Source organism: Oncorhynchus mykiss, chromosome 24 (genome assembly GCF_057628025.1).
Source record: "Oncorhynchus mykiss isolate SJ-2025 chromosome 24, ASM5762802v1, whole genome shotgun sequence".
Classification (NCBI taxonomy): domain Eukaryota; kingdom Metazoa; phylum Chordata; class Actinopteri; order Salmoniformes; family Salmonidae; genus Oncorhynchus; species Oncorhynchus mykiss.
In genome coordinates, this window is record NC_143045.1 from 16795899 (window position 1) to 16815042 (window position 19144).

Genomic DNA, 19144 nt, shown 5'->3' on the forward strand with positions numbered 1-19144 from the left:
ATAAAATACAGAACGGGTTTTGAACAAAACCAAACAGGGCAGCGGCACACAATGGCATATTTGTAGGTATAATGTAAACTACCATAATAGCCTAACTCTTCTGCTGCCTTGTGGATTTATTTTAGAGAGTCATGGAGATTGAAGCCAGGCAAACACCCCACAAACCCCCCACATAAACATGGCAGTGAGGAAGGAATGTGATTGGGGAAAAGAGCCACAGTGGATGTCCCGGGCCAGAGGGGTGCCAACATCACAATGTGTGCAGCAATATCCTCTGATGGATTGCTGTTAGACAAACCGCTAATTGGGCCATACAACACAGAGCGTCTCATTTCATTCCTGGATGACCTCTATGGAAGGGTTGTACCAGGTGAGGAAAGGGTTGCACTGGGGCAAAATCAGCCAATGTTTTTAATTGTATGGGAAAATGTGTCATTTCCCCACTCCCGTGCAGTCACAGAATGGCACGCAGCCCCATCCCAGGATGGTGTCACTTTTCCTCCCACCTTACTCTCTATTCCTCAACCCCATAGAGGAATTATTTTCCTCATGGAGGTGGAAGGTTTATGACCACCATTCACATGATCAAATGTCCCTCCTGGCCGCAATGAATGCTGGATGCCTAGACATATCTGCAGAAGATTGCCAGGGATGGACCAGGCATGCCAAAATATTATTTCCTACAGTAGCTGTATTGCCCAAAACAACATAAGATGTGATGTGAATGAGAACCTGTGGCCAAATGCAGAAGACAGGGTTGACTAGCATTGCTATTGTATCTGTATCGGTAGATGGTGTACATACAAATTCTTGTATTTTGGAATGACTCAATGCCAAAAAATGACATTAAACATATTGGAGCATATTGCATCATGTCTGATTCATTCATGTAACATATACTGCAGTGAATTCTAAACAGTAGAGAGGTGTCATTCTTGTTTTGTAGACATTTTACAAAATAAAACATTGTGTAATGTTACCTGTTGTTAGTGTTTTTTAGGTCATTGTTTTATGAGTGACAAAGTGTGCTTGTTGGGTGACAACCTTTGCTAGTGTTATGGAAGACTGAGTTGATTTGAGACATGTATGAAGTGTTTTGGTGCATATTGGATGTGAAATTAACTGCTGTGCCAAGCTGAAAGTTGGTTAGGAGAACTGTGTGAATAGTTTTTCCAAAAGTGACTTAAGTATTGAGAACTGGGTCCTAGGGATTGTAAAAAACTGCAAGATGGAGTTCATGGGTTGTGTTCATTAGGGCATTCTGTAGCGACATTTGTACAATGGAAAAGGAATATGAGTGTATCATGTTAGAAACATTCAGATTGTAACTCCCCGTTTAATTTAGTTTATGGTTACTGAAAACCACCCAGGTATCTGTAGGAGAGGCCCTTATGCAGGTATTTGGCTGACAAGGCCATCTGCTCAGCTCTTATTGTTTTTCTCTTCAATAGACTTTGGCACAACCCAAACAAGGGTGAGGTGGATGGGAGAGGCAGCCTCAGGTGAATGTGATGATCACGTGACAGGGTGCCCAATAGATCAACAGAGCAATAGGTAACACTTGAAAAGCCAGCAGTGCCTAAAGGGCTGGGGGTGGGATGGGGTGGGAGATACACTGAGTGTACAAAACATTAAGAACACCGTCCTAATATTGAGTTGCACCCCCCCTTTTTCCCTCAGAACAGCCTCAAGAATTTGTTCTTAACTGACTTGCCTAGTTAAATAAAGGTCAAATAAATCAAATTTGTAAAAAACACTCAAACCGGTGCACCTGGCACCTACTACCATCCATACCATGTTCAAAGGCACTGCAATCTTTTGTCTTGCACATTCACCCTCTGAATGGCACACATACACAATCCATGTCTCAATTGTATCAATAATTAAAAATCCTTCTTTAACCTGTCTCCTCCTCTTCATCTACACTGATTGAAGTGGATTTAACAAGTGACATCAATAAGGGATCATAGATTTCACCTGGATTCACCTGGTCATGAAAACATTCCTAATGTTTTGTACACTCAGTGTATATTTATTCAGCAAGACTGTATACCTTAACAGGGAACATGAAAATGATCTTGTTTTCACCTTTTTGGGGATTTTACAGTGTACTGTAGGCTTATGTAATTGGACATCTCTCTCTCCCACGCTCTCACTCCCACCTCTCAATTCAATTCAATTCTAGGGGCTTTATTGCCAAGGGAAACATATGTTAACATTGCCAAAGCAAGTGAAGTAGATAATAAACAAAAGTGAAATAAACAATAACAATTAACAGTAAACATTACACTCACAGAAGTTCCAAAATAATAAAGACATTTCAAATGTCATATTATGTCAATATACAGTATTGTAAAGATGTGCAAATAGTTAAAGTACAAAAAGGAAAATAAATAAACATAAATATGGGTTGTATTTACAATGATGTTTGTTCTTCACTGGTTGCCCTTTTCTTGTGGCAACAGATCATAAATATTGCTGCTGTGATGGCACACTTGTGGTATTTCATCCAGTAGATGTGGGAGTTTATCAAAATTGGGTATGTTTTGTCGAATTCTTTGTCGATCTGTGTAATCTGAGGGAAATATGTGTCTCTAATATGGGCATGCAGTTGGCAGGAGGTTAGGAAGCGCAGCTCAGTTTCCACGTCATTTTGTGGGCAGTGTACACATAGCCTGTCTTCTCTTGAGAGCCAGGTCTGCCTACTGCGGCCTTTCTCAATAGCAAGGCTATGCTAACTGAGTCTGTACATAGTCAAAGCTTTCCATAAGTTTAATCAGTCACAGTGGGCAGGTATTCTGCCACTGTGTACTCTCTGTTTAGGGCCAATTAGCATTCTAGTTTGCTTTGTTGTTTGTTAATTGTTTCCAATGTGTCAAGTAATTATCTTTCTGATTTCTCATGATTTGGTTGGGTCTAATTGTGTTGCTGTCCTGGGGCTCTGTGGGGTCTGTTTGTGTTTGTGAACAGAGCCCCAGGATCAGCTTGCTTTGGGGACTCATCTCCAGGTTCATCTCTCTGTAGGTGATGGCTTTCTTAAGGAAAGTTTGGGAATCGCTTCCTTTTAGGTGGTTGTGGAATTTAATGGCTCTTTTCTGGATTTCGATAATTAGCAGGTATCAGCCTAATTCTGCTCTGCAGGCATTATTTGATGTTTGACGTTGTACACAGAGTATATTTTTGCAGAATTCTGCATGCAGAGTCTCAATTTGGCATTTGTCCCATTTTGTGAATTCTTGGTTGGTGAGCGGACCCCAGACCTCACAACCATAAAGGGCAATGGGTTCTATAACTGATTCAAGTATTTTTAGCCAGATCCCAATTGGTATGTTGAAATTTATGTTCCTCTTGATGGTATAGAAGGCTTCTCTCTCTCCTCTCCTTTCCCCTCCCTCACCTCCCTCCCTCCCTCTCTCTTTCTCTCTCTCTCTCTCTCTCTCTCTCTCTCTCTCTCTCTCTCTCTCTCTCTCTCTCTCTCTGCTGGGTGGGGAGGGGGGGGGGGGTCGTTTTATTTAGCCTTTTCATGCTTTTTTTTATCCATCTTAAATATGTTTGGACAAAATAACAGTACACAATATTTCCCTGGATTGTAGAGATTTGTACACTCACACTTTATAAAACCATGCTCATCCTTATACAGTATATCCTGCAATAGGAATCTGTAATTTCAAACTTTCACTGGTAAGGTGATCTCACTCACTCACTCACTCACTCACTCACTCACTCACTCACTCACTCACTCAGTTACACTACTGTCTTGTGTTGTACAACACACTCCCTCCTCAGCCCAGTCACCTCACTCCAAAGTTAATATTTAATTCTCTCTGTGTGATATATATACTGCACCTTTATCTCCTGTTCTCTCTTTGTGGTAGTGTCCTCATTTATCTCGTAACATCTCCCCCGCACTCCAATTAGATTTTCTATTTAATATATCAATTTCTCTTCTCTGTGTACCTGCGCTACCCTCTGGATATCTGGACCAGCCATGGTGGTGTGTCTAAGTGGACTATGGAGGTATCGGAATTACCTGATCATATTCTTCATCCCTCTGTTGATTCTACCTTTACCCCTAATAGTTGGGGGACCGGTAAGAGTGTTTGTGTATGCGTGTGTGTGTGTGTGTGTGTGTGTCTGTTTGTTTGTGTCTAACTGTGCAGAGGCTGTGATTTGTTTGTTTTAAACCTATTGAAAGTTCAGAAGTTATTCTGTAGCATTTCAAGTCCTGGTTGTATTATTTCAGAATATCCAGGAGTCCACTGTAGACTGGTCATTTAGTGTGTGTAGACACTGTAGATAAGAACTTCATCAGCCATGCACATTGCTGGTTCAGAGTTCGCTGTGAGTTACAGTTGTCCTCCAGGACAATAAACCATCAGGAATGAAAGACTTGCATGACAGTCACTTTAGTTCCTTCTTCATCTTTTATCCCCAAGGGCTTACCATGTATCACAAATATATTTATAGAAAATCCAAGCCTGTTTTTCCCCTCTAAGAATGGATTTGTTTGATCAAAATGGATATTAAAAGGGCAATCTGCAGTTCATACAACTACCCCCCCCGTCACTGATTAAAACTTTTGGTAAACAGCTGAGGGATGGAGCTGGAGAAGTATAACCACTCTCAAATTCATAGACAGAGCTAGGGATGCAAGGACTGACCATCCACGATATAGCAATTATAAGTTTAAGCATGTTTTGAGGCTATACAGTGTTTGTTTGCATTGACATTGTTTACAAACAGTGTAGTAAAACAAGCTTATATTTTGGGTTCTGAAGGGGTCTGACACTTAAACTAAGATCATGAGTTATATTCTTCAAAAATCAACAGGTACATAATTCATACATAATCCCAATAAATGGATGTAGCAACTGAGGATTCTAGCTTTAATTGGTTAACTGAAGGGCATTGTAACTAAATTACATAATTATGCCAACTCATTGCTGGCCCAGCTACAGTTTATATCCTGCAGACACAACCTCTCTTGACGTCTCCATCGTGGTTAAAGATTAGGCCTACAACAAAGTGATCATGTTAAGTTACAAGGGAGATACTATGGCCATGGAGAACTGGAGAGAACTGGAGCACCTTTAGAAATGACAGTAATATGCATTTGGGTAGGCATGATATTTGTTTTAATTGATTGTTATTAACTATGCATTGCAAGATCTATAACTGACTTATTGAATAGATTTATTGAATTGCACACAAGGACACTTCTTTATGTTCTAAAATAGTTATACAGCTTGTCTGTGCTTTGATGCTCTTGGCTGTTGTCTCAGATGATTATTTACTAAGAACAAACTGGTCCTGAGAGAGGAATGACTGTGTGTTGTGTGCATTTGTACATGTTGTCCTACCTCAACAACACTCTTACAGTCCCTGTCTGTCTCATGTGTGTGTACAGGAGGCTAGTTGTGGCTATGTGATCATCCTGATGGCCCTGTACTGGTGTACAGAGTGTATGCCTCTGGCTGTGACCGGTCTGCTGCCTGTCATCCTCTTCCCTATGATGGGCATCATGGAGTCAAGCGAGGTACCAACACCACTATCCTCTCCCCTCTCTACTCAACCACCTCCATACCTAATGACTGGTTCTTACCCACCCATTAGACTCAGTAATGGAGACAACACCATTCTGTTTTATGATCAGAATAAACAGGTCAACAGTTGACTAAAATGTGAAATGTAAATCTTTGTTTAGTAGATACAGTGTTGAGGACGTATGAATAAAGCACCTAAGTACTGTTGATAAACTTCTTACTGTTGATCCCATTATTAGTACATTATGGTATTTCTAAGCAGAACCTGTCTCAGGCCAGTACACTCGTTCAGAACCCCCCTGTCTGTCTCTCATCCAGGTGTGTAACCAGTACATGAAGGACTCTAACATGCTGTTCGTCGGAGGGCTGTTGGTGGCTATAGCTGTGGAATACTGGAACCTTCACAAACGCATCGCCCTCAGAGTACTGCTCCTAGTAGGGGTGAGGCCTGCTCTGTAAGATACCTGTTTTAATGATTCTATCACAGAGCTGTTTGGTCTAGTGTTCTGATAGCCCAATGTTTTATTCATATTAAGTGTCTTAAATGTTTTATTTTTAAATGTTTTTTTATCTCCCTCTCTATCCTCCTCACTCTTGCTTTTCCACTCTATCTCCATTTTCTTTCCCCATCCATCCATCCATCCATCCATCCATCCATCCATCCATCCATCCATCCATCCAACCATTCATCCCTCCCTCCCTCCCTCCCTCCCTCCCTCCCTCCCTCCCTCCCTCCCTCCGCTCTCTCTCTCTCTCTCTCTCTCTCTCTCTCTCTCTCTCTCTCTCTCTCTCTCTCTCAATTTCAATTCAATTCAATTCAAGGGGCATTATTGGCATGGGAAACGTGTTAACATTGCCAAAGCAAGTGAGGTAGATCATATACAAAAGTGAAATAAACAATACAAATTAACAGTAAACATTACACATCTCTCTCTCTCTCTCTCTCTCTCTCTCTCCCCATCCATCCATCCATCCATCCATCCATCCATACAACCATCCCTCCCTCCCTCCCTCCCTCCCTCCCTCCCTCCCTCCCTCCCTCCCTCCCTCCCTCCCTCCCTCCCTCCCTCCCTCCCTCCCTCCCTCCCTCCCCTCTCTCTCTCTCTCTCTCTCTCTCTCTCTCTCTCCCTCTCTCTCTCTCTCTCTCTCTCTCGCTCTCAATTTCAATTCAATTCAATTCAAGGGGCTTTATTGGCATGGGAAACATGTGTTAACATTGCCAAAGCAAGTGAGGTAGATCATATACAAAAGTGAAATAAACAATACAAATTAACAGTAAACATTACACATCTCTCTCTCTCTCTCTCTCTCTCTCTCTCTCTCTCTCTCTCTCTCTCTCTCTCTCTCTCTATTCTCCACTGTCTCTCCAGTCTGATGATGGGCTTCATGGGCACCACAGCCTTCCTGTCCATGTGGATCAGTAACACAGCCTCCACTGCCATGATGCTGCCCATCGCTAACGCCGTGCTAAAGCAGCTGTGTGACTCCGAGGCCCAGGCAGAGGAGAGGGAGATGGACCTGATGGCCATCAGGGGGGCCTGGACTGGAACTGGGATACCTAAGGACCAGGAAAACCAGGCCTTTGAGATGGGTGACAAGGAAAAAAGCATTACCATAGGTATGTGTTGTTAGGAGAAAGTGGTGTGGGTGGGGGGGGGGGGGGCCAGCCTGGTGTGTGTGTGACCAGCCTGGTACCACAAGATTATGTGTCCATTAGTTCGACCATGAGCTTTCACAATCACAAGCTAGTCCACATCTTTCTGTTTTTGTAATAAATTATATCTCCCTTATTTGGCAGATGATGGAGGTGCTGCTACATATACAAAGGATGTCAAGCCCAGGGAGAATGGGGTCAAGTTAGGTAAGTAGAATACAGTATGTGTTCTCTCCACATCAGTGTTCCTGTCATGTTGTCTTGTCTCTGTCCTTTCCCTTCACCCTGTCTCCCTCTGCTGGTCGTGTCAGGTTACCTTTTCTCCCCCGCTTTCCCCCAGCTGTCCCTTGTCTCCTCTAACTACCCATTCACCCCGTTCCCCACCTGTTCCCTTTTTCCCTCTGATTAGGTCCCTATATCTCTCTCTGTTTCTGCTCCTGTCCTTGTCGGATTCTTGTTTGTTTGTTTGTGTCATTCATGCCTGAACCAGACCATCGTCGTGTTACTGTAACCTTGTCCTGTCCTGTCGGAATCTGCCTGTCCGTCTGAGCCTACGTTTTGTTTTCGTCATTAAAGTAACTCTGTTTTGTTAATTCGCTTTTGGGTCCTCATTCACGCACCTTAACAGAAGAATCCGACCAAGAATGGACCCAGCGACTTCGGATCCTCTCCACTCAGCCGTCGAGATCCAGGGAGCGATGCTAGGCAGACACGAGCAGGAATTGTCTGCTGCTCGACATGCCGTTGAGACCCTGGCCACCCAAGTCTCCAACCTCACAGAACAGGTTCACCATCTCCGCCTCGATCCACCGGCCACTTCCAGGGCTTTCGAATCTCCGGAGCCCAGAATCAATAACCCGCCGTGTTACTCTGGGGAGCCCACTGAATGCCGCTCGTTCCTCACCCAGTGTGATATTGTGTTTTCTCTCCAGCCCAACACTTACGCCAGGAGCACTGCTCGTGTCGCCTACGTCATATCTCTCCTTACTGGACGGGCTCGTGAGTGGGGCACGGCAATCTGGGAGGCAAGGGCTGAGTGTACTAACCAGTATCAGGACTTTAAGGAGGAGATGATACGGGTTTTTGATCGATCTGTTTTTGGGGAGGAGGCTTCCAGGGCCCTGTCTTCCCTATGTCAAGGCAATCGATCCATAACAGACTACTCTATTGAGTTTCGCACTCTTGCTGCCTCCAGTGGCTGGAACGAGCCGGCTTTGCTCGCTCGTCTTCTGGAGGGTCTCCGCGCAGAGGTAAAGGATGAGATTCTCTCCCGGGAGGTTCCTTCCAGCGTGGATTCCTTGATTGAACTCGCTATTCGCATTGAGCGACGGGTTGATCTTCGTCACCGAGCTCGTGGAAAGGAGCTCGCGTTCTCCGTTGCCCCCCTCTCCGCATCACTACCATCTTCCTCTGCCGGCTCGGGAGCTGAGCCTATGCAGCTGGGAGGTATCCGCATCTCGACTAAGGAGAGGGAACGGAGAATCACCAACCGCCTCTGTCTCTATTGCGGTTCTGCTGGTCATTTTGTCACTTCATGTCCAGTAAAAGCCAGAGCTCATCAGTAAGCGGAGGGCTACTGGTGAGCGCTACTACTCCTGTCTCTCCTTCAAGATCCTGCACTACCTTGTCGGTCCAGGTTCGTCAGCTTCCTGCAGTGCCTTAATAGACTCTGGGGCGGAGGGCTGTTTTATGGACGAGACCTGGGCTCGGGAACATGACATTCCTCTCAGACAGTTAAGGGAGTCCACTGCCTTGTTCGCCCTGGATGGTAGTCCTCTCCCCAGGATTCAGCGTGAGACGCTACCTTTAACCCTCACTGTTTCTGGTAATCATAGCGAAACCATTTCTTTTTTGATTTTTCGTTCACCTTTTACACCTGTTGTTTTGGGCCATCCCTGGCTAGTTTGTCATAATCCTTCCATTAATTGGTCTAGTAATTCTATCCTCTCCTGGAACGTCTCTTGTCATGTGAAATGTTTAATGTCTGCTATCCCTCCTGTTTCCTCTGTCTCTTCTTCACAGGAGGAGCCTGGTGATTTGACAGGGGTGCCGGAGGAATATCACGATCTGCGCACGGTGTTCAGTCGGTCCAGGGCCACCTCTCTTCCTCCACACCGGTCGTATGATTGTAGTATTGATCTCCTTCCGGGAACCACTCCCCCCCGGGGTAGACTATACTCTCTGTCGGCCCCCGAACGTAAGGCTCTCGAGGATTATTTGTCTGTAGCTCTTGACTCCGGTACCATAGTCCCCTCCTCCTCTCCCGCCGGAGCGGGGTTTTTTTTTGTCAAGAAGAAGGACGGGTCTCTGCGCCCCTGCATAGATTATCGAGGGCTGAATGACATAACAGTTAAGAATCGTTATCCGCTTCCTCTTATGTCTTCAGCCTTCGAGATCCTGCAGGGAGCCAGGTTTTTCACTAAGTTGGACCTTCGTAACGCTTACCATCTCGTGCGCATCAGGGAGGGGGACGAGTGGAAGACGGCGTTTAACACTCCGTTAGGGCACTTTGAATACCGGGTTCTTCCTTTCGGCCTCGCTAACGCTCCAGCTGTCTTTCAGGCATTAGTCAATGATGTCCTGAGAGACATGCTGAACATCTTTGTTTTCGTTTACCTTGACGATATCCTGATTTTTTTCACCGTCACTCCAGATTCATCTTCAGCACGTTCGACGTGTCCTCCAGCGCCTTTTAGAGAATTGTCTTTTTGTGAAGGCTGAGAAGTGCACTTTTCATGCCTCCTCCGTCACATTTCTCGGTTCTGTTATTTCCGCTGAAGGCATTAAGATGGATCCCGCTAAGGTCCAAGCTGTCATTGATTGGCCCGCTCCTAAGTCACGCGTCGAGCTGCAGCGCTTTCTCGGCTTCGCGAACTTCTATCGTCGTTTCATCCGTAATTTCGGTCAGGTGGCAGCTCCTCTCACAGCCCTTACTTCTGTCAAGACGTGCTTTAAGTGGTCCGTTTCCGCCCAGGGAGCTTTTGATCTCCTCAAGAATCGTTTTACATCCGCTCCTATCCTTGTTACACCTGACGTCTCTAGACAGTTCGTTGTCGAGGTTGACGCGTCAGAGGTGGGCGTGGGAGCCATTCTTTCTCAGCGCTCCCTCTCTGACGACAAGGTCCACCCATGCGCGTATTTTTCTCATCGCCTGTCCCCGTCGGAACGTAACTATGATGTGGGAAACCGCGAACTGCTCGCCATCCGGTTAGCCCTAGGCGAATGGCGACAGTGGTTGGAGGGGGCGACCGTTCCTTTTGTCGTTTGGACTGACCATAGGAACCTTGAGTACATCCGCTCTGCCAAACGTCTTAATGCGCGTCAGGCGCGTTGGGCGCTGTTTTTCGCTCGTTTCGAGTTCGTGATTTCTTATCGTCCGGGCTCTAAGAACACCAAGCCTGATGCTTTATCTCGTCTCTTCAGTTCTTCAGTAGCCTCCACTGACCCCGAGGGGATTCTCCCTGAGGGGCGTGTTGTCGGGTTGACTGTCTGGGGAATTGAGAGGCAGGTAAAGCAAGCGCTCACTCACACTCCGTCGCCGCGCGCTTGTCCTAGGAACCTTCTTTTCGTTCCCGTTCCTACTCGTCTGGCCGTTCTTCAGTGGGCTCACTCTGCCAAGTTAGCCGGCCACCCTGGCGTTCGGGGTACGCTTGCTTCCATTCGCCAGCGTTTTTGGTGGCCCACCCGGGAGCATGACACGCGTCGTTTCGTGGCTGCTTGTTCGGTCTGCGCGCAGACTAAGTCCGGTAACTCCCCTCCTGCCGGCCGTCTCAGGCCGCTTCCCATTCCCTCTCGACCGTGGTCTCACATCGCCTTAGATTTTGTCACCGGACTGCCTTCGTCAGCGGGGAAGACTGTTATTCTTACGGTTGTCGATAGGTTCTCTAAGGCGGCTCATTTCATTCCCCTTGCTAAGCTTCCTTCTGCTAAAGAGACGGCACAAATCATCATCGAGAATGTTTTCAGAATTCATGGCCTTCCGTCAGACGTCGTTTCGGACAGAGGTCCGCAATTCACGTCTCAATTTTGGAGGGAGTTTTGTCGTTTGATTGGGGCTTCCGTCAGTCTCTCTTCCGGCTTTCACCCCCAGTCTAACGGTCAAGCAGAACGGGCCAATCAGACTATTGGTCGCATCTTACGCAGTCTTTCTTTTCGCAACCCTGCGTCTTGGTCAGAACAGCTCCCCTGGGCAGAATACGCCCACAACTCGCTTCCTTCGTCTGCAACCGGGCTATCTCCTTTTCAGAGTAGCCTCGGGTACCAGCCTCCGCTGTTCTCATCTCAGTTCGCCGAGTCCAGCGTCCCCTCCGCTCAGGCTTTTGTCCAACGTTGCGAGCGCACCTGGAAGAGGGTCAGGTCTGCACTTTGCCGTTATAGGACACAGACTGTGAGGGCTGCTAATAAGCGTAGAACTAAGAGTCCTAGATATTGTCGCGGTCAGAGAGTTTGGCTCTCCACTCAGAACCTTCCCCTTAAGACGGCGTCTCGCAAGTTGACCCCGCGGTTCATTGGTCCGTTCCGTATTTCTCGGGTCATTAATCCTGTCGCAGTGCGACTTCTTCTTCCGCGATACCTTCGTCGCGTCCACCCGGTCTTCCATGTCTCTTGTGTTAAGCCCGTTCTTCGCGCCCCCGCTCGTCTTCCCCCCCCCCCCCCCATCCTTGTCGAGGGCGCACCCATCTACAGGGTCCGCAGGATTTTGGACATGCGTCCTCGGGGCCGTGGTCACCAGTACCTTGTTGATTGGGAGGGGTACGGTCCGGAGGAGAGGAGTTGGGTTCCCTCTCGGGACGTGCTGGACCGTGCGCTGATCGAGGATTTCCTCCGTTGCCGCCAGGTTTCCTCCTCGAGTGCGCCAGGAGGCGCTCGGTGAGTGGGGGGGTACTGTCATGTTGTCTTGTCTCTGTCCTTTCCCTTCACCCTGTCTCCCTCTGCTGGTCGTGTCAGGTTACCTTTTCTCCCCCGCTTTCCCCCAGCTGTCCCTTGTCTCCTCTAACTACCCATTCACCCCGTTCCCCACCTGTTCCCTTTTTCCCTCTGATTAGGTCCCTATATCTCTCTCTGTTTCTGCTCCTGTCCTTGTCGGATTCTTGTTTGTTTGTTTGTGTCATTCATGCCTGAACCAGACCATCGTCGTGTTACTGTAACCTTGTCCTGTCCTGTCGGAATCTGCCTGTCCGTCTGAGCCTACGTTTTGTTTTCGTCATTAAAGTAACTCTGTTTTGTTAATTCGCTTTTGGGTCCTCATTCACGCACCTTAACAGTTCCTCTATCATGGTCCTTGAAACCCACAGGGTGTACAGGCTTTTGTTCCAGCCCAGGAATAACACACCTCATTCACACCTGTTGTGGATTCCCTGAAACACCCCTCTGTCAATTATTCAACCATTCATCTTAGTAGAGGAACACAGTTAAGTAAGAGATATTGATATGTCATTGATATGATAATTCAGGATGTGACCTTGTTGATTTTGTCTGGTTGAGACAAGATTGTTTGGACTTATCGTCTCATCTGGTTGAGATAGAATACAAAGTACACGGATGCATTGAACATCATGTTCAATATCACCACCAGATACTCTCAATCCCTGTTTCTCCCTGAATACAACGTGAAAAATCTTTGCCCTAAACCCTTAGTTACCCCTGGGAAAACTTCTGATAGACTGACCTCTAAACCCTGAACATTTTGATTGGCTGACCCATGGATCTCCCCCTCCAGAGCCCGAGCCAGAGGTGGAGGAGAGCCTGGAGGCGAGGGAGAGGAGGCTGAAGAGGGAGGCTAAGTACCTGAACCTAGATAAAGGCATGAGTCTCAGTGTGTGTTACGCTGCCAGCATCGGAGGAACAGCCACCCTCACCGGCACCACCCCGAACCTCATCCTCAAGGGACAGGTCGATGAGTACGTTTATATGTCTGTTTATAAATGTTTAATATGCGTGGGTAGTATTACAAGTAAATACAGTAAGATACCCATCTGAGTAGCTCTCATTAAATGGTTATTGTGTGTGGATACAGTATTGCAAACCGGTTAAGCAACGGTTAATCTCTGGGAGTACTGCAGTGCCCAGTCTACTTTACTTACAGCAGCTAAAGCACAAGGATGGATACACTGACTGTACAGTGGCTCCTCTGATCATGTTTCCAATTCCTTCCCTGGCTTGGGAGTTAGCTAACATCTTTGTCACTTCCTCCATAGCATTAGCATAGCATTAGAATTCCCTGCACATTCCCGTTCAAAGCAGTTTTTTGTGGCAGGTGCACCGGCCTGGCGGCCATATTGGGTGTACCTACAGTTGAGTACCCTTTAGAATGTTCCTGTAACTAATGCTAGTTCTAATTCTATCATTCTATCATTCTTTCCCCACAGGCTGTTCCCAGGGAATGAAGACATCATCAACTTTGCCAGCTGGTTTGGTTTCTCCTTCCCCAACATGGTTCTGATGCTGATCATCTCCTGGCTGTGGCTGCAGTTTATGTACCTGGGCTGCAAGTGAGTCATTCTTTCCTGTTATGTTTTATCTACAGCCAACAATATCCATTACACCGTCTCGTGGCTGGAAGCCGAAGCAATATGATTGTGTGCCTGCAATCCATATTGAAAGGTGACACATTCACAAACATAAAAATGCAATATAATGACTAAGCATAGTAAAACAATAGAAGGTAATGGTTTATGCTCATATTTCACTTATATAGATACTTCATTGTCCATTTATGTAAGACATTGCCATATAGACAAAGTAGATACACGCCTATGTAAGACCCAGAGACCTATATGACACTATATAGAGATCTCTGATATGTCTCAGATCTATTTGGCCCATTCACCCACAGCATGAAGAAGTCGTTTGGCTGCGGGATGAATAAAGATGGTGACAAGGAGGCGTACGGGGTGATAAAGAATGAGTATAAGAAGCTGGGCAGTATGCGCTTCGCTGAGGGCTGTGTCCTGGTGCTGTTTGTCCTGCTGGTCCTGCTCTGGTTCACCAGAGAACCAGGCTTCATGCCCGGCTGGGCCACTGTGCTCTTCAACAAGGACAGACCGTGAGTGATAGATAACAGTATGTTCTGTGTTGTAACTCCTGGGTGTTGTGTCTGCTAGTCACTCCCTGTGGTTCTTCCTGGTTCTCTCTCACTTTTTTTTTATCTGATAGCTTTCTGCTGTGTATCCCAGGCTTTGCTCTTTCCCGCTTTCTTACTCTAATGTAAGTTAACAATTTAGCTTTACACATAATGTGGACATAAACTGTAATTACACAGTACATGTCTATGTAACTACCATATCAATACATATGGACACATTGAGAAATGGGACCAAGAGACATTGTTTATATGTAGATTTCTATGTCCCAGGTACGTCACTGATGGCACGGTGGCCATCCTGATGTCAACACTGTTCTTTATGATCCCATCCCAACTACCCAGATGTGGCGGGTACTCTGAGGATGGTATGTGTGTGTGTGTGCGCACGTTTGTGCATGTGTGTGTTTTGTCAATATATCTATGAGTGGTGAGAGTACATAGGTGTGTTAACGAGTGTGTGATTGAGAGAGACATTGTGTGTGTGTCTACCTGTCTGTCTGTGATACTATTGTATAGAGCAGACTTTCGGACATGTTAATGGTGGGTCGTGACATCATTTTTTGGGGGGGGGGAACTCGGTCAGGGTCTCAACTTACTGTTGACAGTTTGAATAGTAGAATACACAAGGTGCACTTTTGAAATTTGATTGGGCATCAGCAGTTTTTCTCTTATTGTCTGATTTTTTTTTGTACATTTTAGTCATAAAGCAGACGCTCTTATCCAGAGCGACTTATAGTAGTGAATGCATACATTTTCATACTGGTCCCCCATGGGAATCAAACCCACAACACTGGCGTTGCAGGCACCATGCTCTACCAACTGAGCCACAATGTGACAACAGTCTCTGACAGTCACTCAATTAGCCATGTCAGCTAACAATTTTTAGATTAGTAAATTAGTCTAGCCAGCTATCTAAACTTGCAGTAGTCATGGTCGAATACCGACCGGCCAAGCAGGGCACTCGCCAGGGGTCTTGACCTCCACAGCCATCACTCTCGCTCAGATATCATATAAACATGGCATAAGTCATGGCAAAATGTGTAGAATTGCAGGAAATAAGCTGTAAAACCTTTCTCTCCGCCGCCAGGAAGGAGGCCTATAAAATGTTTTGCCTGCAAGGAGGGGAGGCCCCTCAAACAAATCTCACATGTTTTCATGAGCTTGGGTCCCAAGAAGGACTTATTTGGGTCCCAGGCTGAAAAAGTTTAAGAACCCCTGGTATAGAGATATAATCTTCAGGACTCAGTGCTTTGTAATCGTCCTGATAGCACCCTTACTTCTCAGGGCTGCACACGCTCACACACACACACTTGCACGCACACACACACACACACACACACACACACACACACACACACACACACACACACGCTTGCACACACACACACACACACACACACACACACGCTTGCACACACACAAACACACACACACACACACCACACACACGCTTGCACGCACACACACACACCACACACACACACACACACACACACACACACACACACACACACACACACACACACACACACACACACACACACACACACACACACACACACACATACTCGAGACACATCAGAGGGCTGCAGCGTGATAGCGCTAGCCTCAAGGTCAGCCCTGCCCTACACGGCTGTATTCTCTGTTCTGCCCTTTAAAACATTTAATTCACTCTTTATGCAATACGCACTGCAGAGAACACCGGAACGACAAGAATCACTGAATTTTCACAGTGAATTATTGTAATGTTTGTTTGTGTCAATTAATGCCATAAGGGATGGGTTGCCAACTGGCGATTTGACACCAAATAAGATTTCATTCATTCATATAAATACATATGGACTTTTCTCCCTCTGTAACCTAAACTGAGTTTAGTGTTCTTACTCCTGATAAGTGACAAGGTCAAAACGAAGTGCTCCAGTAATGCAGCTCCTACCTCAAAACGGCAGCAGCTTAATGTGTTTGGTAAATAAATGGGTGTCACAATGATTAAAGGCACTTAGTGAAGAGTTCGAGTTCGGAGTGCGAGGCAGCAGAGTTTGCGAGGCAGACTTTGAGGTGCCTTGTCATGGCTCCTTGACTTCTGGTTTTCCGTTCCTGGCATAGAGTGTTTTTGTGGTCATGTTAGTGTCTAGGAGTTATCGATGGCCTTTACTCCCTGAGTATCAATGTAAGTAAGTTAGTACAGTTCTATCTAGGACAGAGTCCTGTACATCATAACAGTATAATCTCTGCCCATATAGATTTGGACAGAGATACTGTACACTTTAATAACACTGTACCTTCCTAACTACCATGTAAATACACAGATCTCCGGGACTGTAGTCTTGAGTTACCATACTATCAAGTTCCTGCAGGAGTGCCTGGAATCAAGGCTGTAAGGACCGTGATGGTAAACCTGGTGTCATTCTCCTGTGTGTGTCTTGTCCCTATAGGAAAGCCCCTGAAGGCCCCTTCCACCCTGCTGAACTGGGACGTGGTCCAACAGAAGATGCCGTGGAACATTCTCCTGCTACTGGGAGGAGGCTTCGCTCTGGCCCGGGGAAGTGAGGTACCGTCTGTCTGTAGGTTGGTCAGTCTGTCCAAATCGGTCGGTCTGTGTTTTCTTTTTTTAAACAAAAATGATGAAAATTGTGGATATGTTTTTCTCTGTGTGCAGGTGTCTGGTCTGTCTCAGTGGCTAGGAGAAAGTCTGGCCCCCCTGCAGTCCATCCCTCCCTTTGCCATTTCCTTCCTCCTGTGTCTACTCACTGCCACATTCACTGAGTGCTCCAGTAACGTAGCTACTACCACACTGTTCCTGCCTATACTGGCCTCTATGGTAAGACAGAATCCCTTAGAAATGTACATACACATACCCAGGCAACACACATGGTAACACACATGGTAACACACATGTCCCACTTAGAAAACCTGGATCAATGATTTTAAGTGGTGCTCCTTTTGGGACCATTCCATTGGTTCCATTTCACCGGGAAAACTAAAGGCCCGTGAGTGGTTTGGTCAGCATATTAAGCATACACTATATGTTCATTTCACCTCTTTGACTCATGTATGAGGGGTCTGTCTGTTCCCAGGCCGTAGCCATTAAGCTCCACCCACTGTACGTCATGCTGCCCTGCACCATCTGTGCCTCGCTGGCCTTCATGTTGCCGGTGGCCACGCCCCCTAATGCCATCGCCTTCTCTTATGGCAACCTCAAAGTCATGGACATGGTACGACCTATGACCCTTTACCCCTCACCCCTCGCCCCTCACCCCTCACCCCTCACCCCTCTCCATACAGTACTTTGTGTAGAGAGTGAAATACTATCCTGGATCCAAACTGAATTGTTCTGTTTCACTGTTTCAGTCTGGGCATCTCTTCATTGTAAAAAACACTCTGTGACAATTGCTGATATAAAAATAGTTTTATTCTGTAAATACAGTAAATGTGATTCATTGATAGAATCATTGAAACCAGAAGTGAAACGGAGCAATTCACTTTGGATCCAGGCTCGTAGAATACATGGTTGGGAATCATTCCGTCTGTGACCAATGTTTCTACCTGTTTTTCACCATGCTGACAACAGGCGAAGGCTGGATTTGTTCTGAACATTGTTGGTGTCATCACCATCAACATCGCACTGAACACCTGGGGAGCAGCCATGTTCAATCTCAACACCTTCCCTGACTGGGCCAATGTTACCATCATACCCTGATCTGGAGACACTGGCAAGGAAGGAAGGAAGGAGGGAAGGAAGGGGAGAACAAAAAGAAGAGGAGGAAGAGAGCGGAGGGATGGGAAGAGGGGAGAGATACTGTATGTACACGTCTATCTGGGACAGGCTGTGAACAGAAGACAGTGCTGATGGTCAACCCACTCAGGGTGTTCTAGGCTACTACTGTATACACACTCCATATAACAACGCACACAGTATCTGTTTACCCTGTCGGACTGGTACTCGTCCTTCCCTCTGTCAAAGTTTAGATTGATTTGAATTAAATGAATTTAGATTAATCAATGGTTTTTGTACAGCTAAAACATGCAGGTTGTCAAATCTGTTTATGCTTAGAGGAGCGGACACAAGAGGGAGATCTATGATTATGTTATTATATCAAAAACAACAACAAACAAACATCTATTTAATGTGAAAGGCAATCTGTGTTGGAATACAAATGTTATTTTTGTAGTCAGGAAAAGCATCAGTGGCATATTATTATGAAACGTTCTTAAAGCTGCTGCACAAAATATATATTTTTACTATTGTTTCGACAGTGTTTATGTATCATGTCTACTGTATTAAATACTGCACACAGAAAAAAACTCAAGCCTTCGAAATAGGAGAATCATTTCAAGTGTCCAATCACAGGCCATCTCAAACGAAATCAAAATGTATTTTAAATGTGTTTTTATTATTTGTATTGGTTGTAATTGTATTATAGTTCATGTATGATGATGACATTACTATTTGGTTTGCACATTAATTTCTTGGGTTCATACATTTTGTGGCAGGGCTCCCTTCATACCCACTTCCTGTAGGTTTGCAGAATATGAATTTGGGCAAAAATGATGGGCTCAAATCCCATTGACATCCATAGGATTATGCCCACTGGCGGAGACCCCACTGGGTTTGAACGGAGACAAGGGTACAGAAGGAAAATCCTTTCTATTTCAATGTTATTATTGTTGTTTTCAATTATAAAGCTTTCAGATAATTCCAAGTCTTTTCAAAGCAGTAGGTAAAAAATAAAGGAAAATATAGTACAAAATAATAATTAGGTTAAAGAAGGAAATTAATCAAATTAAATGACAATTTATAGAATGACTCCAAGGAACCACTGGCATGGGGCCGTGTTCATTGGACAGTAGGACAGGATGACC

General features: G+C 45.7%; 1 protein-coding gene across 2 annotated transcripts; it reads left to right on the top strand.

The window, feature by feature from the left end:
* Positions 1 to 3773: 3773 nt before the first annotated feature.
* On the top strand, positions 3774 to 18586 carry LOC110503851 (solute carrier family 13 member 2). 2 transcript variants are annotated; one of them, XM_036962058.2, is made up of 13 exons: positions 3774 to 4090; positions 5408 to 5536; positions 5862 to 5998; positions 6914 to 7161; positions 7342 to 7404; positions 12917 to 13097; positions 13566 to 13688; positions 14033 to 14242; positions 14552 to 14646; positions 16717 to 16832; positions 16941 to 17102; positions 17359 to 17496; positions 17853 to 18586. In XM_036962058.2, the coding sequence occupies exons 1-13, from the start codon at positions 3989 to 3991 to the stop codon at positions 17979 to 17981; spliced, it is 1833 nt and encodes a 610-aa protein (XP_036817953.2). In that variant the 5' UTR covers positions 3774 to 3988; the 3' UTR covers positions 17982 to 18586. The 2 variants fall into 2 exon arrangements, with proteins under 2 accessions (XP_036817953.2, XP_036817954.2); XM_036962059.2 differs by having other exon boundaries at positions 3836 to 4017.
* The last annotated feature ends 558 nt before the right edge of the window (positions 18587 to 19144 follow it).